This window comes from Vicia villosa, linkage group LG1 (assembly GCF_029867415.1).
Source record: "Vicia villosa cultivar HV-30 ecotype Madison, WI linkage group LG1, Vvil1.0, whole genome shotgun sequence".
In the NCBI taxonomy this organism is placed as follows: Eukaryota; Viridiplantae; Streptophyta; class Magnoliopsida; order Fabales; family Fabaceae; genus Vicia; species Vicia villosa.
Window position 1 is genome coordinate 125,858,611 of NC_081180.1, and position 22,568 is coordinate 125,881,178.

General features: G+C 35.4%; 1 protein-coding gene across 3 annotated transcripts; it reads right to left on the bottom strand.

Moving 5' to 3' along the window:
• Positions 1-306: 306 nt before the first annotated feature.
• LOC131644126 (uncharacterized) lies at positions 307-22,364 on the bottom strand. Of its 3 annotated transcripts, XM_058914535.1 has the most exons (20): positions 22,150-22,364; positions 20,570-20,676; positions 19,601-19,759; positions 8,806-8,871; positions 8,603-8,692; positions 8,135-8,437; positions 7,861-7,958; positions 6,892-6,927; positions 6,674-6,794; positions 6,314-6,550; positions 5,977-6,072; positions 5,807-5,872; positions 5,608-5,646; positions 5,356-5,490; positions 4,034-4,395; positions 3,335-3,428; positions 1,872-2,063; positions 1,223-1,373; positions 744-815; positions 308-621 (listed from the first exon to the last, which is right to left on the bottom strand). In XM_058914535.1, exons 2-18 carry the CDS (start codon positions 20,666-20,668, stop codon positions 1,275-1,277), a joined length of 2,292 nt encoding a protein of 763 aa, XP_058770518.1. In that variant the 5' UTR covers positions 20,669-20,676; positions 22,150-22,364; the 3' UTR covers positions 308-621; positions 744-815; positions 1,223-1,274. The 3 variants fall into 3 exon arrangements, with proteins under 3 accessions (XP_058770520.1, XP_058770519.1, XP_058770518.1); XM_058914537.1 differs by having other exon boundaries at positions 307-815; positions 22,150-22,176; XM_058914536.1 differs by lacking the exon at positions 22,150-22,364 and adding an exon at positions 21,681-22,114 and having other exon boundaries at positions 307-815.
• Positions 22,365-22,568: the final 204 nt, after the last annotated feature.

Genomic DNA, 22,568 nt, shown 5'->3' on the forward strand with positions numbered 1-22,568 from the left:
CGTTTGATCTATGTTAAAATCTCTTATGTATTGTTGATTTTATGATATCAAAAGTATTTTGATTTTTGTCAAATTGGTGTTTTTCATTTATGTTTTTTTGCCTTCTGCTGCGCAAAATTCCAGAAATAGTTATCCGACAATATTTCGGATATGCATCTCTAAAAAAATTGTTGTTTTAGTAAATGTTTGGTGCGCTCAAAAATACATCTCCCAAATCTATGAACATTTTAGTATTTCCACAGTGCACTAGAAAGACATGAGATGTATTACGAAATTCCAAGAAAAATAACTCAAATAGAGGGTGACTGATTCTTTAAGAAAATGAAAATAATAGCGCTTGCAATTAATAATAGCCAATTTTTTTATTAAAAAAGAAACAGAGCAGAGACAAATATGAAGGAAAATACATCTATAGAACATAATTTCTATGTTTAGGTATTCAACATACGGATCAAATGTACAATTATTTTGTTTCCATCCCTAAATTTACTACCTACTTCCTGGAAAACACGCATTTGATGACCCCTACTAATACTCCCTGGAGCCAATTAGAAAACCTTCTTTATCATGCAGACACAAAATTGACGAGTCCTGGTCATGACGACTGAAAATATGTTCGAGCTAGATGTAATTCAAAAAGAATTAGTCACAAATTTCAATATAGTAAAATCTATTTGAGCAGGTTTGAATAGTGCCACTAAATTTGGTTATCAATGTGAGTTTAGAACAAACAAATCTCTTACAATGGTACTCATCAAAGTAGGCACCCCATTAAGAATCATTGCCCTGAAGTGTTAACGCAATCACGAGAAAACCTGCAAGTGCTAATAATAATTAAGTCTGCGAACCTTGCTTAAACATCAATTGAAGAAAAATTAAGGATAACAAGGAGAGGGTATTTATATGCATTCTATCCTAATTCTTCCAAAGGGTGATGCCAATTATCATCATTCAAGCATTGGCAAAACTTGCAGAAATACTTTCCTATAAATTGAGAGAAAGTTATAATGATAAAATTTGGGTATCATAATCTCACTATTTCTCAGCAGCCAAGCAACAGGGAAATGGCTTAAAGCCTTCTCAATTTTGAGAGCAATATAGGCATCAATAAAAGAAAGACTGCCAAGTAGCATTTTACTAACGTCTTCCTTCGTCATTCTAGTTGGTAAACAAGAGGGAAAAAAATGCCAGAACATATGCCACCAAAGCATTATATTCGTACCTAAGCAAAGTTCAAGATGCTATATCACCATCGACGAAAGCACAATTTGCAATCACCTCCCTTGAATTACTCTGTAATTTAGGGCAAGGTCTTCTGGTTTCTTCCATATATAAGCTCGCACTGTGGCTAAGCTCATTTCTGGAGGCAATACCTGGAAATAATTTTACAAAAAAATATATACATCAAGATCTGTTCATCTCATCATACAAGTGAACATATCCTAGAAGATGCTTAAAGTTTCTGCAAAGTATTATTCCTGTTGAATAAGAGAACTTTTTCTACCTGATCATTTTAACGTATCATGGTGTAAGGTATTTAAACTGGTTTTCACGATAATTAGACCAAAATATTTTCAAAGCTGTTAACAAAGACTTCTTTGAGTAAATTATGCGCCGAGGATAAAAGAAACTGATTAAAGTTGTAGCTTTAAAACATAAAAGTACATCGGACGGAATTGTCTTTAAATTTTTACTAGCAGGAAGCAACAAAATGAGTAACCAAAAATGTCGATAAGGAAAGTGAACGGATTCTAAAAGGCATAAAGAAAAATTGAAGAGAAGGCCAACTAAACAAATAAAGCATGAAATGCTCAATTTTGGCATCTAAAAAACTAAATATATGACTACCTTGATAAGAATATATAACTTGCCTGATTGTTGCACAATATTTCAATAGAAGGTCTAAGTTTTTGCCAAGGTTTAATCCCAGATCGGAAAGAACCATCCCCAACTGTTTGATGCTGTAAATTCGATCCAGCAACTCCAGGGGGAAAACTACCTTGAACATTGACACTATCCAAAGGTTTGTCAAGCACCACCTTTTCTATCACATAATTAATAACCTAGACAAAAAAGAGTTAATCATTAATAAATGCATATTGAGCAGGAGAAAAATTTCTTATAAAAATTTATCCAAAAACAAAGCAATGAATCCTTGTGGAAACTAAACTGTATTATTCCTTTTTCTGTCACTTTTTTTATTTCTTCCAAAACATGTATATCATTTCCACCTATTTGCAATCACTCTTTTTATGCTTATTTAATATACTGTTTCATTTTCTTTCAGTGACCAACATGCAATCCACCATGCAAGTTGAAGCTTCCCAGCATATGCAATTGAGAACTCTGCCTCCTTTCCCATATTTCATTTTCTATCTGGGATGGACAAATTAAACAAAGTTGTTGAGATCCACGCCAACTTAGAGATATGGATAAGGGAGTTCTAGTAAGGTTTGGAGTCATCACCTTACAAATTGGTTTTGTGAGGTTGAGTTAGACTCAGCCTATAGATTCTATGATGGTATCAAAACACCGACACCTCTAAAAAAAGGTGTCCATGTCTGTGTCGGACACCTGCACCGACACATGTGATTACGCATAATTGATTCATCTTTTCAAATTATTACCGGTGTCACCGTGTCAGTGTCGGGATCGTGTTCAGGGTGTCCGTGCTTCATAGATCAAAACCTAACCTAAATATGTTTATGTATGTCCAAGGAACTTACTTTCCGACCCTCAAAGTTACATCGGAAGTTTGCTTCTGCAAAAAACACTGTTTATATGCTGTCCGGACGAATGCTTCATAACAAGAGCATTGTTTTTCCATCCGAAAGTAACTTCCGAACAAATGTGTGTTTTTTTAGAAATTTGGGGTTGGGAAAGGAGTTCACTTTGTTCTCGCTTTCGATGTCTAGTCCTAGTTGTGTATGTGGTGTTATTGGTCCACCTGTATTTGTCCTCCATGCTCCAAATGTCCACATGAGAGTACTAGACGTGACGTGAGGAGGTGTGTTGAGATCTCAGATCTCACACCTACCAAATATATGGCCACGATAGTCATTACGAGGCTTGGATAATACTCATCTTATAAACCGATAATGTAAGGTTGAGTTAAGCTCAACCCAAAAGTCAACTTCAATGAAGATGAAATGCATTGTCCTAAATTTGATGTTAAAAGCAATTGATAGATTCAAGGATATGGGTACAGCACATCGTTTTCTTGCTTCAGCACATTATCTTTTCATATTGAAATGAAGAAAAACTTCAAAGGAAAACAGAAAAAGCACACAAAACTATTATTTCCCATTTGTCAATAAGAAATATTAAAACTTACCTTGTGAATTTTTAATATACGTGGAGCACTTAGCTTCCCTTGAGTGAGGATCTGGACATTAGAGCTTTCACAGGGATATAAATAGAAACTGCATCTGCAAAGGTTATGATAAAAATATGATTATTAAAGAGAACGGTATAAAACTGGCCCATGAATAATAATCATAGGGGTTTCCAGAATTATAAAATTACAATTGTGATCAGAAACTGAAACCATAAATACTCTTCCAATTTTTCTAAATGCAGAAAAGTAATGCATCATTTTAGGAGAGCGAAAAATGCTTAAAGATGCTGTAAGAACTGCATAAAACCAAGCGACAACTTGACTAGTAGGAAGCACAAAAGTACAACTCAATAAAATCAGAAGTTGATTTCCATCATAGTTACTATAATAAAGTACAGCCATATTTTTTGGAGGTGTATAGAGTACAACCATTATATATAACTATCCAGAGTCAACCTAGGTCTTACACAGAAGACAAGGAAAATATGACCTTAAAAACACCAGAACATGCCAAAGATGTTGCTTTGAGCCTTAATAATAATGAAAATAATAGATTAAGGAAATAGTTAGATCATGCTATGACAATAAATGCAAATTACCATGACCCACAAGCAATCTTTCACTCTTGCTACTACAAGAATGGGTTACATGCAACAATTTAGAGAATAAATAATTAAACAGGAAGAAAAAAATTACTTGGTATTTTCTCTAGGAGGTAATATATTATTCAATACACAGTCCAGACACCACCAGGGGATGTCTTTATCATCTTCAGCTCCATCTAAATCTGTAATCTTTTTTCTCCATGGACCTCCAAGTGTTCCCTCAGTAATAATGGAAGGAGGGGAAACAATTGAGAATTCAAAAGGTGGATAAACCACAGCCTCATTCACAGAACTTCCATCAACCTCAACTCTTGAATGTGAAAGACTTTTAGTACCATTTTCATTTTCAGATAATAATTCCCCATTGGCAGAAACAGGAGTTCCCATCCTTTGCTTTCGTTTTCTCAACCAATGAGCCAAGAGCCCTTTCAGTGTTTCTCGGGCCAAGTTAATCTGTAGGGTAAAAGGAAGAGTCATTAGCTGCTTCCATATTTCATGTGTGTGTGTGTGTCTTTCTGCGTGCATGCTTGCATGAATGTATGAATGTATAAATAAGCATTGATTTTGGTGTGTAAGAATTATGAGAATGCTGCCTCCTACGTATTGAAAATGTAGAAGCATATAATAAATACTATGATATTAGTGATAATAGTAACATGGTGAGCATTATTCAGATTGAACAAGAACAAATTAAAATTGAAAACTCATTATGCTTCACTGATGGTAAAAGATCCCCAAAATGAATGGCGTAAACAATTAAATAAACTGGAAATCATTAGTTCATTTGTTACAGCCGAAATGATAACTAGTGTCGTCAATGGCGGAAAGCTAATCCTCCATATAAACCACTCATTGGGGCCTATGGCACAGCCAGGATGGGCATTGGTTGACAAATTTCCTATGGCGGTTGTCCAAAAATCTGTTATGCCTGTTAAGAAATGTGGTTGGGCCTAACTCATCCCTACAAAACCGGCTAGTAGGGTGAGGATTGCCCCCACTTATAAAGCACATGTTCAGGCCATATATTGTCCGATGTGGGACTCTTAACACACCCCCTCACGCCCAGGACTAGACAACTGGAGCGTGGAAATAAATGATGGGTGGCCCGATAGCGGAAACCATAATAGGTGGCCCGCCGGATCTTAAACGAGGCTCTTGATACCATGTTAAGAAATCTGGTTGGGCCTAACTCATCCCTACAAAACCGGCTAGTAGGGTGGAAATTACCCCCACTTATAAGCACATGTTCAGGTCATATATTGTACGATGTGGGACTCTTAACAATGCCATGGCTGGCATATAACAACACTGATGATAATAACATACCAACAACTTGAAATTAGGGAAAATACCAATAGATAAGAAATTCAAGAAAAAGGAAAACAAATTGCTTATGAAAATATGTTCACTTACCTTATCATCTTCGGGTTTGTCTACAATGTTAAGCTCTTGTGAATACAACTCTGCAGAAAAGCACTGGGGAGTGTCCAAATGTACAGACAAACATCCAAGTCTGGTATCCACTGTGAACCATGCTGGAATACTAACCTGAAATAGTAGGGAAAGAAAATATAAACCATCCAGAACAAAAACAATAATATATTTATAACAAGTGTCATTTCAAAAAGCAAAAGAATTGCTGATGACAAATACATGCAATCATACCATCTCAAATAGCTCTTCCTTTTTCTCGTCAAATGGTACCTATATAGTTCACATGTAAAGCATGAGCTATTTTGAATTACAAATGAGACCTGCCAGCTACAGTTGAACTTTGAAAACATTAATTGGTACAACTAAGGTTTTTCCCTATCAGACAACACATCCATTTAGATTAGTAAATGAAAGTAAAACAAACTCTCACCCTTCCATAATCTTCAATTGCAACACCTTTAGTGATTTCCCATAACTTCACTGAACCAGAAGTATCCTATAAAGGATCCGTTTATCAGCTCAGAAGATAACTATACAATGGAACATGTGACAGTATTAACATACTATGCATAATAACACAAAACACAGCACCGTGAATACCTTTGTCAGTACATGCCTCTTATTATTTAAAACTTCATGTTGTACTATTGCAGGGATGCCGGGAATAGTCAATGTAGGCTGTTTATATTCAGGAACCTATTTATATTTGAATGTCAATAAAAAGAAAAATTATTAGTGGCCCTGTGCCGAAACAGGTAATCTGTTGCAAAGAAAAAGATTCAGGAAGATTATGGCGTAAATATTGTATAAATAATAAGCTGGCAGTCCTTATAATAAAGGGTTTAAATCAGGGAGGTTTGTTTGAGTTGTTATCATGTTTAGATATATTCCAAAATTAGACTATTATTTTTGAGAAATAAATATAAACACAACATACAGGGGTAGATCCTTCTAGAGACACCCTCGCTCTTGAAAATGACAAATTTCCAGCTAAAAAGGAATTGCCTCTTTGGAAAATCTTTTGAGGGTTGCATACTTCAGCAGGCCATCTGTGAACTGACGAGTCCGTTGATGCAACCCATATGCTATCATCATGCAAAGCCATTTGAAGAATTGGTTGTTCCCCAGTGCTAAGCAAAATGCTCTCTCTAGTATGCAAATCTGTCAAGTATAACTGGACAAATCAAATAATAGGTCAGAAGATGACCTTCTCAAGTTGAACAGAACGAGACGTCGCAAAAATTCAAGTCACAATAATTAAAATATTCATTTTATTTTTATAAAAAATTGCACTCACAGAAGAGTCTCTACCACCACTATAAACATGACTAAATGTTGAATTGCTAGCAAGAGCCCAAACAGAATCTGTATGAACGGCATAAGAATGCACACACCGTTGCTGACCGAGATCCCAAAGCCTACAAAGAAACATGTGACATTTGTTAATAAACAATATAAATTACTATTACACATACACACACATCATCTTATTGTCAACAAAAAAATGTACACCACCTTAACATAGAGTCTGAAGATCCTGATAAACAAAACCTACAATGATAAATGTTAGAATCATCTCAGCTGCTGTAGGAAGAAAAGTATTAATTCGAGCTAACATAATTATGCAGTTAAAATAACTATATGCAACAGAAAAGAAAATCAGAGAGCATTCTGTTCAGTATACTGTTGCCAATCAAATAGCAGCCCATTGTAAGATTGTCAATTAAAATATTAATTGTTAGTAATCATCATTTTCATCCTCCAAGTCTAAAGATACAAGCATCGTCAATTCCATAATTCATTCCTCGCAAATTCAGTATATTAACTAATTCATTTTGTTCCGGAAAAAAGTTCAGTATACTATTACCCATTAAATAGCTACTTGTTGGAACATGGCCTAAGAAATATTAGGTCTTAGTAATCGTCATTTTTATCCTCTATGTCCATATAATATTAGGTCTCTAAAACCATCATTAATTCAGTGATTCAGTCCTCACAAGATTTTTGTCATAAAATATCCCTCAATAGTGACATTATTTTGGTCCTTTGGTTACCATAAATTTACTTAGAAGGCTCTCTCATAGGTAAGGAAAGGCATGGAGATAATGGACTAGCCTTCAAATAGAAGGTAACAAAAGGACTAAAATGGTTACATTTTCAATTATTGAGACTAAATTGACGAAAAAATATTGAGTACTAAAATGATGATGCTTATATTGTGTACCTTTGGCGGATGAAAATAGGGGTTTAAACGTGCTATATATGTTTTTTTTTCTAATTTGTTGCAAAAAATAAGTAAGAAAATGACAAAAGAAGAAAGAGATAGGGAGAAATTCATAAATATGTTCCTAACTCTAATGTTTGTAAACAGTAACTTGTCCAAAGTAGAAGAAATTCGGTATTTGTGGGGAGGGGCCATAGGAGAGTTTAAGAAATATATATGTAAAGTTTATAGACTAAAAAATGTAAGATTACTGGACAGACCTGCCAGTAGAATCCAGAAGCAAAGCCCTAATGTTATCTGTATGCCCTTTTAGCTTCATAGTCTTTGATCCAGATCTTGGATCCCAAACACGTACAACCTAGAGAAATGAAAAAAATTAAAAGCAAAGAAATAAATCATACTAATGGTGAAACAACAACCCATTATCCAGCTTGCACAAACCAATATAAACCAAATGCCCCTTAAAATTCTAAGTTAATAACAGAAGCCACAAACAGTTAGAACATAGACATGAACATGAATGTAACGAAGTACCTTTTCTGTACCACCGGAAACAAGAACTGTTCCACCTTCATTCATTGCCAATGCATAAACAGATTCCTTATGGCCTTTGGCAGCAACCGGAATGTATCCTTCAGTTTGAGTTTGCATGGATATACTATTGCTAGAGCCGATGGTACGTAATCTTGTCATTGGCAATAAGTTGCCAGAACCATTGACACAATTTGAAGCATCGTCATCCATAGAATCATTGCATTTTGCAGCTGAAGCGAGTGCAGCTTCAATATCCCATATAAAAACCTCCCCACCAAGGCCGCCAGAGGCAACAATATTGCTCTATTAATTCACGACACTATTGAAGGATCAGAAAATGGATTTGATAAGATTCAAACTTTAAATCGAATCAAACAATTTATCAAATTCAATGATGAACACAGAAAATATGAAAATGAAACTTTTCTTGACGCACTTTAAGAAGCATGGAAAGTTCCATAATATTACATTTTTTTCAGATGCGGCAAGGCAAGTAACATAATCTGAGTGTTGGCAGAGCGTCCTAGTACATGTTCCTGTGGACAAGGCATTCCATGTCTGGCACAAACATACAGCAGCCAAAATAGGAGTAACAAGCATATCAGTGCTGCTATCACAGTCAAAGAACATGGATTGATTACAACAAATTACCATAAACACTCTCAACAAACCTTAAGGGTTGTATCTGAAGAACAAGAAACAAGCGTACTATCACCCACAAGAACTGCATCATTTACCTGTTAAGAAAACACACTTAAAAAATTTAATAGTACGTTAAGCTAATTCATTGCATGTGCCAAAAATTGTGATGTTTTAGTTGGTATAAAAAGCTCAGTATTACAATACCTAATTAATGCTGCATGCAAGCTCAAGGGTCTTGGAATTAAACTAAAAATATATAAGTTGAACAATGACTAGGATCGTAAAAAGTTGATGAATAAACAATTGATTGGCTAGATCTCAAGAAACTACTTACTGGAATTACTAGTAAAATAAAATTAGACCAAAAAAGAAGGAAATTATTCAAGTAAAAGAAGTATCAAACTATCAAGGCCCAAAATGGAACATGATGCAACAACAGTCAAGAGAAGTACAGGAATTCAGTGACTATGAAAGTTGGCATTTAAGTATTAAAATAAATTATAAATCCCGGTAGTGGTTTTAAATTTTGACTTCTTATAACCCAAAAAAAAAAAACACAGCAGACAAATAAAAATGTACTCTACAAAATAAATTGCGGAAAAAGAGGAAAACAAAATTTAGGGAATCCGTGTATTATTGGAAATAGTTAAATTTATTGTAGGTTTCTCATTAAAAAGCATTCAAGTCTTTAGGTTTATGTATGTTTAGATTCATGCATTTAGGGAGTTGAATTTGTATCTATTTCTCCTTGTAAATATAACATGTAACTAATTATGTAGTGTGTATAAATATCACGGTTGCTAAGAGTGTTTTTGCTCACACAAGCACATTCAAAAAAAAATGTATTCCTATTTTTCACATAGCATTAGATCTCCTAATCTTGGGGACAACTTCCGCAAATAACTTTTGAGAACTTATGTATGGACAACTTTTGTTTTCAGTAACCTCAAATCTTGACTGGCACTACATGCTGTCAAGTTCTTCAAGTTAACCACTATCCATACACTTTCCAGAAGTCGTTTGTATAGTTTCCTGCCGCCGTCGGTACAACTCTGCACATTTTTCAGTAATCGTTTGTATAGTACCAATCGTTGTCCCTACATTTTTTGGATTGAATTCTTCATCGAATCTTTTTTTTTGGTTGGTCTCTCTGGTTACTTCATGGTCAATAGAGTGTGGAAAAATCATCAGGTTGTAGTGTGGCGTATTCCGGTAAGCTTTCACTCTCATTTGGATTTCATGTCTTAGAAACACCTTCTAGCCTATTTTGGATATTAGATTCAAGGGAGCCACAAACCACATGACAGCCTCTTCGAAACCGTTCTCCACATATTTCCCTTGGCCCAATAATAAAAAAAAGTTGATAGTGTAAATAGTACTCTTGTAATTGTAGTTGGCATTGAAGATATCTAAATAAATCATTTTAGAATCTTAAAAAGGGTCCTCCATGTCCAAAACTATCCATGAACCTTGTCTCCATACAAAAACTTACATGCGATTTATCCTGTAGTATGACTTTTTAAGAAGAACCAGGTCAGTGTACAAAAGTCCACTTATCACTCATTTATGTCAAAGTCAGTACTCTAAAAAAAAATCTTTTTTTTTCATTGTGGATTGGGTCATCCTTCTTTTGGAGTCATTAAAGTTTTTTTTATGTCTTTATTCAATAAGGTAGATATTGAAAGTATTCATTGTGATGTGTGTGAGTTTGCTAAACATAAGCGTTTACATTTTCCATTAAACAACAAAAGAAGTCTTTCCCCCTTCTATCTTATTCATTCAAATGTTTGGGGTCCCTCTACCAATCCAAATGTAACCGGTGTTAGGTGTTTGTGACTTTTATATATACATGGGTTACTTTGGTGTTTTTATTCCAAAAAACAAGTCTGATATCAGTAATGTTTTTCCAAAAAAATTCTATATGATTAAAAATCAATTTAGAGTAAACATCAAAAGGCTTAGGTCTAGTAATGGATAAGAGTACTTCAATCATGTTCTTATTTCTTTCTCTTATAAAGAGGGAATTGTTCACGAGTCTTTTTGTGTTGAAACACCACAACAAAATGGAATCGCCGAAAGAAAAATTGGGCATCTATTAGACCAAACCTGAGCATTGTTTTTCATCAAAATGTTCCCAAAAATTTATGGGGAGAGCCTGTTCTACTAGCACATATCTTTTTAATCGATTACTCTCTAGAGTAATAGGGTTCAAGATTCCTATGGTTGTTCTTTCTTCCTTCTATCCAAATTTGTCAGCAAGTAGTAATATTAAACCTCGAATCTTTGAGTGTGTCTCATTTTTCCATGTGCATAGTTAATAAAGGAAAAAAACTCGATCCTAGAGCCCTAAGAAGTGTTTTTTTTGGGTATTCCTCTACTAAAAAAGGACACAAGTGTTTCCATCCACCATCTAAAAAACATTTTGGGTTACGGGATATTATCTTTCATGAGGAGGAATTGTACTTCACTAAACCATATCTTCAGGGGGAGAATTTTAGGGAAGATAAGCTTGAAAGTCTTAATATTTGTGGTCTTGAGTCGAATACACTCAATTTGTCTAGTATTAAGTCAAATACATCTGGTCATTCTGGTCGTGAATCAAATACACTCAATTTTTCTTGTCTCGAGTCAAATACATCTAATCTTTAAGTTTCGAGTTAAATGCACTCAATCCTAATCTTTCCAGTTTCGAGTCAGATAGACCCAATCTTTCTAGTTTCAAGTTAAACACACTTGTACCAGACCTGTTTGAGACTGAAGAATTAGGAGCTGGGTCAAATCAATCTAATTCGCACGTAGCTGAACTTGGACTTGGAGTGGATGTAAGATATGGAAAAAATTTGGTTTACATGAGAAAGTCAAAGGCCATTTCTGACTCGATACAAGTTCAAGAGCTTAACTCTACTCCTTCAAATGAGGTAATTAATTCTTAACTCAACTCCTTCAAATGAGGTAATTAATTCTTTTGAATTACAAGATAAAATGATAACCCAAACAACAATGATGATCTAGATATTTCAATTGTCATTAGAAAAAGAACCAAAAAATGCACCGAACAGCCTTTATATCCCCTCTCAAACTATCTTTCTTTTCGAAAACCCATACCTACCCGTAAAGCCTTTTTACAAACTTATACGCTACTTCCGCACCTACTAATGTTTCTAGGGCATTGTCAAATGAAAAATGGAAGCAAGCCATGAATATCAAAATGGATGCATTGAAGAAGAATAGAATCTGGGAGTTAGTGACTTTACCAAAAGGAAATACGCTAGTTGGATGCAAATGGGTGTACACCAAAAAATATAAGGCTGGTGAATCAATTGAAAGATATAAAGTCAGGCTGGTCGCCAAAAGGTTTACACAAACCTATGGAATTTGACAATCTGAAGACATTTGCTCTGGTTGCGAATATGAATACAGTCAGATTAATTTTGTCACTTGCTTTCAATTATGGTTGGGATTTACATTGATTTTATGTGAAGAATGTCTTCTTACATGGGGAACTTGAGGAGGAGATTTATATGTAGGTACCACCTGAGTATGATTAAAATGTACCTCACAATATAGTTTGCAAATTGAAAAAGGTGTTATACGGCCTAAAACAATCACCTCGAGCATGGTTTGAAAGATTCACTAAGATTATGACATCTTTGGGGTACAAGCAAAGTTAAGAGGATCATACCTTGTTCATCAAACACTCGCCATAAGGGGGAATAATAGTTTTGTTAGTATATGTGGATTACATTATAATGAGTGGAAATGATTGGAAGGAGCAACAGATCTTGAGTCATTGTTTGGCTAAGGAGTTTAAAATAAAACTCTAGGAAAGTTGAAGTACTTTCTAGAAATCGAGGTGGCACATTCCTGGAAAGACATTTTTATATTTCAACAAAAATACATACAGATTTACTCTAGGCGACAGGGAGAACAACGTGTAAACCTGCGAGCATTCCTATATATCCAAATCTTAAATTGGGTAATTCAGAAGATGTCGCACTAGATAATCTAGTTGGGAGATTAATTTACTTGTCTCACACTATACCGAATATTGCATATGTTGTAAGTATGGGTAATCAGTTCATGCACTATCTAGAAGAGATCCATTTAACATAAGTATGGGTAATCAGTTCATGCACTGTCTAGAAAAGATCCATTTACAAACAGCTCATAGAATTCTGCAGCATCTCAAGGGAACTCCAAGAAGAGGAATTTTGTTCTAAAGAAATGAAAATACAGCCCTTGAGGTCTACATTAATGCAAACTATGCAGGGTCAATTGTTGATAAGAGATCCACTTCAGAATGCTGCACGTTTTTTGGAGAAAATCTTGTGACTACAAGGAGTAAGAAGCAAAACGTAGTAAAACCTTTTAGCGTTGAAAGTTAATTTCAAGTCAGGGCACAATGCCGTTGTGAATTACTTTAGCTCAAAATTATTTTAAAAGATTTGAAAATCAAATGGGAAAGACCTATAAAACTCTACTATGATAATAAGTCAGCTAACACTATAGCACATAATTGAGTTCAACACGATCGAACTAAGCATATTGAGATTGATAGACATTTGGGCTGATGTGTCCTCACAAGTGCAACTTGCAGATATTCTCACTAAAGAATTGAGTAGCTAAAACTTTGAACGAATTGTATCATCAGTAAAAAAATATGCATCTCGGTGCTAACTCTTTGATGTATTTCATGAGTTCATCCAAAATTTTAAAGTAAAAAAATAGAGAATTAGGGTTGAACCTATGCAATTTGCAAACCTATTATAATGGGGAAATTATGTGTCTCGCCACCCTCTGTCCGCACACTAGTCGATACCCCTCCATACATATCTCAGATAGCTTGAATATTGTTGGAAATTAAAATAATTAATTATGCATTTTCTATTAATTCTGCATTTTCCAAGTAGTTAATACATTGTTTACTAGGTTCTATGTATCTTGGTAAACTGTATTAGTTTAATTCCTTGTAAATTGCACATAATTATGTATTACCCTAGTAAGTTGTAACAAATGATTATAAATAAAGCTTTATGCTGAGAGCAATGGATCTCAAGCACATTCATAACATTTTCTCTCTGTTTTTTCACATGGTATCAGAGCTCCTAATCTAGGAGACTCTGCTTCTGCTAATCCTTCTTTAGAAAATCTGACTGGGCATTTTTATGCTGTCAAACCCTTAAATCTTGACTGGACAACTCTTGCTGTCAAGGTCTGTCAGTTAAACACTATTTCTTCTTTCCGGTAGCTGTCTGTCCAGCCGCTGTTTGTACATTTTATTGCACTAAAATACTATGGAGGAGGAGATTGTAAATCCATTTGCTCAGGGAGGAAGTTCTCAAGTCCAGAATAACCAATCTGGAGAATTACAGAGCATCCAGCCTTCTTATCGATTAAATGGGAAAAATTATTTGAAGTGGGCCCAACTTATCCGTACTGTGTTAAAAGGAAAAGGTAAAATCAGTCACTTAACTGGTACTGGTCCTGCAGAGGGAGATCCAACTTTTACTACATGGGATGAGGAAGACTCGATGATTATGGCATGGCTATGGAACTCAATGATTTCGGAGATTAGTGTTACTTGCATGTTTCTTAGCACTGCAAAAGATATTTGGGATGCAATAGAGCAAACTTATTCGAAGGCCAAAGATGCTGCCCAAGTTTATGATGTGAAGGTGAAAACAGTTGCTGCTAAGCAAGGAAATAAATCGGTCACAGAATATGCCAACCAATTGAAGTCTCTTTGGATGGAATTGGATCACTATAGAGTGATAAAAACTCACTGTGCAGCAGACTCAGCAGTTCTTAAGGAATTTATTGAACAAGATAGAGTCTATGACTTTCTTGTGGGATTAAATTCTGAATTTGATCAGGTAAGAATTCAGATTCTAGGAAAGCCTCAAGTTCCTTCCTTAAATGAAGTTGTTGCAATCGTAAGAAGTGAGGAGAGTAGAAGAAACTTAATGCTAGATACTCCATCTACTGAAAGTTCAGCCATGATAGTTGAAAATCCTAAAGGTGGTGGACAAGCAAAGGTGGAAAAGAAGGGCGAATTGTGGTGTACTTACTGTAATAAGCCGCGACATACTCGTGAGAAGTGTTGGAAGTTGCATGGAAAGCCTCCTAGTCGTGAAGAAGGACAAAGAGGAGGCGTTCCCGGAGGTGTATCTCGAAAAAATAATAGGGCTTATGTTGCTGAAAAAATTGAAGAAAACAAGGCAGAATCTTCAAATAATTCTGGATTAAACAGCCTTAACCAAGAAGAGATTGAAAAAATGAAGGCTTTCCTTAATAGCTTGGATAAACCAAAAGGTACTTGTACTCTGGCGTATTCAGGTATGCTTCCAATTTCATTCGGGTTTAATGCCTCAAATATACTCTCTACTTCCCTTTGGATCTTAGATTCAGGAGCCACGGACCATATGACACCTTCATCCAAGTACTTCTCGACATATCACCCTAGTCCTAGTAATAAGAAAATTTCCACTGCTGATGGTACTCTAGTAACAGTGGCTGGTATTGGAGACATCCAAATAACTCCTTCCATTGTCTTAAAAAATGTCCTTCATGTTCCAAAATTATCCACAAATCTAGTCTCTATACAAAAACTTACTAAAGATTTATCTTGTATTGTAATTTTTCACAACCACCATTGTGTATTCCAGGACAAGGATTCGGGGAGGACAATTGGACATGCTAGAGAAGGGAATGGCCTTTACTATCTTGAAGAACCAAATCAGCTTGTTACCACAAAGAGAAAATAATGCTTTTCCATTGTCGATTAGGACACCCCTCTTTTGGAGTTATCAAATTTATGTTTCCTTCTTTGTTTTCTAAAGTGAAAAATGAGACTTTTCATTGTGAAGTATGTGAAATTGCAAAACATAAGCGTGTACCTTTTCCTTTGAATAATAAAAGATGCACAATTCCTTTTCATCTTGTCCATACTGATGTTTGGGGGCCATCTGCTACTCCAAGTGTGTCTGGGGCTAGATGGTTCGTTACTTTCATTGATGATTGTACCCGAGTAACTTGGTTGTTCCTTCTTAAGAATAAATCTGAAGTAAGTACCGCTCTTCCACTTTTTTTCTCAATGATTAAAAATCAGTTTGGTACAAATATCAAAAGAATCAGATCTGATAATGGGAAAGAGTTCTTCAATCATGTCATTACTCCTTTTTGTGAAAAAGAAGGAATAATTCATGAATCCTCTTGTGTAAAAACCCCACAACAAAATGGAATTGCTGAAAGAAAAAATGGTCATCTTCTTGACCAAACTCGGGCATTGTTGTTCCAAAATAATGTTCCAAAGTATCTTTGGGGAGAAGCTGTTCTTACAGCAACATACCTAATTAATCGGCTACCTTCTAGAGTGTTGGAATTAAGGAGTCCTATGGATATTCTTTCGTCCTTTTATCCAAACATTTCAACCACTAATAATCTTGTCCCACGGGTCTTTGGGTGTGTCTCGTTTGTTCATATCCATAGTCAAGGTAGGGGAAAGCTTGATCCAAGAGCTCTCAAATGTGTCTTTGTTGGGTACTCTACTACTCAAAAAGGATATAAGTGTTACCACCCTCCATCAAAAAAATTATTTGCGTCTAGAGATGTTACCTTTCATGAAGGAGAAGCCTACTTCACTCAACCTTATCTTCAAGGGGAGCCTCTTAATGAAGATAAGGGTAATTCTCTTGAAACTCTTATTCTTCCTAATCTTGAAATGAATTCTCATGAAGCAGTGAATTCTCATGAAGCAGTGAATGAAAACAGATTTGAGAAAGAAGCACTAGCTGAAAACAGAGCTGAAACCGACATGCTGGCTGAAAACAGAGCTGAAACCGACATGCTGGCTGAAAACAGGGCTGAAACTGACATGCTGGCTGAAAACAGAGTTGAAATTGACAAGTTTGGAAAGAATTTAGTGTATACAAGAAGATTAAAGGCCATTCCCGAATCAACAAATGTCCAAGAGACCGATCCAAATCCTTTAACACAGGTAACAGATTCTGATTTTTCTGTTTTACATGATATTCCAGCCCCACATATTGAAATAGGAAGCTCAGAAATTAAAGATAACCATGACCTCCCAATTGCCATTAGAAAGGGCATTAGAGAATGTACAAAAAAGCCACTCTATCCTATCTCAAATTATATTTCATTTCAAAAATTTTCTAAGACCCATAAAACCTTTCTTGCAAACTTAAATACCATCCAAATTCCCAAAAATATTTTTGAGGCATTATCTGATAAAAATTGGAAACATGCTATGGATACAGAAATGGAGGCATTAGAGAAGAATAAGACATGGCAGTTGGTTACTTTGCCGGAAGGCAAGAAACCAGTTGGATGCAAGTGGGTGTATACAGTAAAATACAGGGCTGATGGGACAATTGAGAGGTACAAAGCAAGGCTGGTTGCTAAAGGTTTCACACAAACCTATGGCATTGATTATTCGGAAACTTTTGCCCCGGTGGCAAAGATGAATACGGTTCGAGTTGTATTATCCCTTGCTGCCAATTACGGGTGGGAATTGCAACAATTCGATGTGAAAAACGCATTCTTACATGGAGAGCTTGAGGAAGAAATTTATATGGAGGTCCCACCAGGATATACAAAAAAGGTTGCTGCCAATTCTGTTTGTAAGTTGCAAAAGGCATTATATGGATTGAAACAGTCACCTCGGGCTTGGTTTGGAAGGTTTTCTAAGGCTATGACAACATTAGGCTACAAACAAAGTAATGGAGATTATACACTGTTTATTAAACACTCTACTTCAGGGGGAGTAACAGTGTTGTTGGTATATGTTGATGACATTATTGTGACTGGAAATGATTGGAAAGAGCAACAAGTCTTGACTCAACATTTAGCAAAAGAGTTTGAAATTAAAACCCTTGGAAGGCTGAAGTATTTTTTAGGAATAGAGGTGGCTCACTCAAAAAGGGGTATTTTCATATCTCAACAAAAGTATATCATAGATCTGCTCAAGGAAACAGGTAAGCTTGCTTGCAAACCCGTGGGCAGTCCTATCGATCCAAGCCATAAGTTGGGTAATGTGGAAGAAGGTGCGGTAGTAGATAAAGAAATGTATCAAAGATTGGTTGGAAGATTAATTTACCTTTCCCACACTAGGCCAGATATCGCATTTGCTGTAAGTGTAGTTAGTCAATTTATGCACAATCCAAAGGAAGTTCATTTACTTGCAGTTCATAGAATTTTACAATATCTCAAGGGAACTCCTGGAAAAGGGATTTTGTTTAAAAGGAATGGGAGTGCTACTCTTGAGGCATATACAGATGCTGATTACGCGGGTTCAGCTACTGATCGGAGGTCAACTACAGGGTATTGTACATTTCTCGGAGGAAATCTTGTAACTTGGAGAAGTAAAAAGCAGAATGTTGTGGCTCGATCCAGTGCTGAAGCTGAGTTTCGAGCTATGGCACAAGGTATTTGTGAATTACTTTGGTTGAAGATTATTTTAGAGGATTTGAAGATTAAATGGGATGGACCCATGAAACTCTTTTGTGATAATAAGTCAGCAATTAGTATAGCTCACAATCCAGTTCAACATGACCGAACAAAACATATTGAAGTGGATAGACATTTTATCAAAGAGAAGCTTGATTGCGGTTTGATTTGCACTCCTTATGTTCCTTCACAAGGTCAACTTGCGGATGTCTTCACCAAAGGATTGAGCTGCCCTAATTTTGAAAAAATTGTGTCCAAGCTGGGAATGGAGAATACCTATTCACCAGCTTGAGGGGGAGTGTTGGAAATTAAAATAATTAATTATGCATTTTCTATTAATTCTGCATTTTCCAAGTAGTTAATACATTGTTTACTAGGTTCTATGTATCTTGGTAAACTGTATTAGTTTAATTCCTTGTAAATTGCACATAATTATGTATTACCCTAGTAAGTTGTAACAAATGATTATAAATAAAGCTTTATGCTGAGAGCAATGGATCTCAAGCACATTCATAACATTCTCTCTCTGTTTTTTCACAAATATACAACCCGACCCATATCGAGGCCCGTTTTAAAAAATTAGGGTTTTTATTTTAAAAAAACCTCAAAAAGAATATGTGCAACATCTCTGAATTCAAAATGAGTTTGATTCCTAACTCGTGTGAGTTCGTCGAGTTTGCTACATACAATCCCACCTGAATCGCAGCATGCCGGCATGTGATAGGGACATTGGATCGGACGAGTTCACGTGTTGACTCGCAATTCTGCATACACTGGTTGAAAGTTCCACTAACGGTAAAGATGGCATAGGTAGTAGTTACAAGCTTCGACAGACCTCATCTTACAAGTCGATTTATGGGGTTGAGTTACGCGCTAAACCCAAATTCTAAGAGCTCCTAAAATATATAAAAATAAAATTTGGTATCACCTAATCTTTGAACAACTACAGACTATCGTTGCAGATAAAAGACTAGAAATAGGAAAATAATATTCATGTTAATCCCACTTCGCATATAGGGTTGCTATAATATATTCTAGGCTCCCAAGAACAATATATAATTTGCACATAGCATAGTGAATAGCTTTCCCGTGCTGCTTCACATGTACCTTCAAACTTGATCATCAAATTTGGTGTTTAAGAGATAAAACTACTACATGATTAACATGAAGTTCACTAACATATCTATCTTAAGAAATTATTGGAGACTAAAGGGAGGAAGTAGTGTAACTAAAGCATCATTGCTAACCCTAGAAAGTAAAAAAAAAAAAATTGAGTTCATGAGGTAATTCTTAATAAACCATGGGTCACCAGACAATTGTAGTGTGAGTGAAAATTTTCATTAGAGAGAGAAGAATTACCCAATCCAGGTGAGATTCAAAGGTCGCAGAGCAGGTCGCTGCATCCCCAGAGAGTGTCCACCTATTTAGTTTACCATCACGGCTTCCAGTGAAAAGATAATCAGACTCATCAGATGATTCGGACTTCAGTACAGCCAAGCAATTTATGCCTGCACAATGCTGCAGAAAGGGGGAAAAACATTTGAGTAATATGGATGATAGATGAACATAGAAAATCTTCAAATTTTGAAAAAAATTCAACTAAAACCAGCAAGGCTGATGCAGAAATAGCATCTATTATATGTACTTTTGGAAGCAAAATGCCAAGTACCAAGTCAGAAGGTAACAGGTACCAAACTGTATAGAAAAAATACTGATGAAGCTTTAATTGTTTGTAAGGTTAAATAGTGATAAATATTAACAATAAGGATGCAAGGAAATATGCAGCCAAATGGTCTAATGTTGGCCACACTAAAAAATATGAATACAACTTTATTAACTAAAAGAACATCACAATCTGCCAATCAGTCAGTAATATAAAAGAAGTGTTTTTTATATCGTATAATACTGATTATTAATTTTTGAAATTTTTATGTAAAGTTCATGATAGTTTGTGTTTGTTCAAAATTTATAAAAAGATTACTTATTTAACATTTTCTCTTGTCTATCACACTCATAATAATAATAATAATCAGTATATTTCAGAAGAAGTTACTTGATAGTTTGTCATTATACTCAAATTACAGTTTTTTTCAGATTCAGATTATTTTTAAAAGCTTAAACAATGTTGAAAATCAAAAGTCATTTTTCTTTTTTAAAAAGGGTTTTTTTCATGAAACAGTCTGAAACAACCAGGTTCACAGTCTCATCTAGTTCACAAGTTTGAGGCAAATGTCAAGGAAAAAGTCTTTGGGGTAAAGAAACAGGATGTGACAAACATGAAACTTGGTCATTTTTTGGAATAAATATAATAAAGAAATAATGTGTTACCTTTGTGTCATCTGAATCATTCAAAACATATGTCAATCTCTTCTCCTTGCGTGGCCGAGTTGAATTATTTGGGTTCCCTACAGTACCTACGTGGTGCATTGCCGAAACTGTGATGGAAAAAAATGATCAATAACATAGCACATATATCCCGGAGTGATTAAGATAATGAAAAAGGTGGCATACTATAATAAATTATTTACTTCAGCTTCAACCACACAAGCCACCCCACAATAAAATATACAATTTATATTTGAAAATGGTCGGCAGGATACATTACAGATGTGATAACCTTAACGGAATAATTTGCTGCAGTGTACAAGTGTTGCAAAAGAAAATTTATAGATCCTACACCTTGGAAAGTCAAGCATAGACATTTGACTTTTATGCTCAACAATCAACCCTATAACTTATGTAAATCCATACCCTGAATTTTCAAACTAAACCCACTAACAAGATATCAAATACCAGAAGAAACACAAAATCGCCCTGCCAATCCAGGAGCATCTAGAATAACTATAATAGCTTCTGTACAAGAGAACTTTTAAGTCTCCAGGCCGTTTCAGTTTCCGAAACACCGTCAACTATACCATACATTAGGCCTAATCCATCAGCTCTGAACTTCTGAAAATCCATACCCTGAATTTTCAAAACGTGTCTCGGATAAACTTATCAAACTAAACCCACCAACAAGATATCAAATACCAGAAGAAACGCAAAATCTCCCCGCCAATCTAGGAGCTTCTAGAACAACTATAATAGCTTCTGTACAAGAGAACTCTCAAGTCTCCAGGCCGTGTCAGCTCGAAACTCAAGTAAATCCAGTACATCTAATTCTTTGCAAAAATAGCAACAACTCATAGTACAGCCAATGTCCAGTAACAGAAATTCATATTGAGATCAGAGGCAAATTGCAAATGTCATGATTTTGAGCAGACTATACAATGCAAAATAAGTAAATAACAAAATTTAGCTCAGGCGAATCAATAACTTCACTGAAAGGCAAGAAAAGTGACTAACGCAATGCAATCTCAAATAAAACCACGACATTATGTAAACAACAAACAATGCGAAAAAGCCAAATCATAGTCTGTGAATTGAGAGCTTAAATTACATCACCAGAGCTTTTTCCTAATCCATGTCCTGATCTATTCCAAATAACTTCCACCAGCCAGTATTCAGTTTGTGGACAAATATTTTCCGCCACCGCATGTCATTAACTAACATTAAGAATTCCAATTTCCATACCTCCTTTCAATTGCATTCAGCCAAATCTCCATCTCATTCACCACTCCAAACGCATATTAATATAGAATTTGCAGAAAACATATAATGTGGATTAAAACGCAAAACACACAGTTACATAATCAATCACCAAAGAGAAACCTAACCGAAGCAATCGAATTTCCCAAACCATTCCGAATGTAAAGCAACAATTAAATTCACAATAATAAATCATGTTCCGTTACGAAAATTGATAACCTAATCATAACAAGCGTTATCGCGAAACTTTTACATTTTGATTTAATGCTAACAAACAATGGAAAAGAAACTTGGAATTGTGAAATGAAGTGCGAGCGAACCTCGATCAGTGATGAATGTGAGGCTCTGTTTTTCAGTTTTGTGGAAGATTTAATCAAGTTCGGGAGCGTAAAGGAAAACGAAGAAGAGAGTGAAAATGGATGCGAATGGAAAATAGGCTTATGATTTTAGTTATGGCTGATTTTTGACTCGGTTTGGTTGTTGTGATTTTGAATCGAGGGTAAGATTGTCTTTTCCTTGAGAAGCTGAGTATAGAGGAAAACTGAATCCACAGCTGTGATAGCTGATTTGCTTCCTTATTTTACTGCTTAAGTGGTTGATTATTAATTTACCACATGTCATGAGTTTAGTCCAAGCACAATTTCAGTTCATTTCATGCACCTGAACATTTCCATTTTTATTTTAGAAGAGGCAAACTTTTATTTTAGGAGAGGCAAGTGTTCCCTCATCCTCTATCAAG

What these genes read in the sequence shown, in the direction of transcription:
- LOC131644126 (XM_058914537.1), bottom strand. Translation starts at nt 20,668, where the DNA reads ATGCACCACGTAGGTACTGTAGGGAACCCAAATAATTCAACTCGGCCA. An exon ending in ACAAACCCGAAGATGATAAG is followed by an intron (nt 4,396 to 5,355) that starts GTAAGTGAACAT and finishes TTTACCCTACAG; the next exon opens with ATTAACTTGGCCCGAGAAAC. An exon ending in AAATATTGTGCAACAATCAG is followed by an intron (nt 1,374 to 1,871) that starts GCAAGTTATATA and finishes AATTATTTCCAG; the next exon opens with GTATTGCCTCCAGAAATGAG.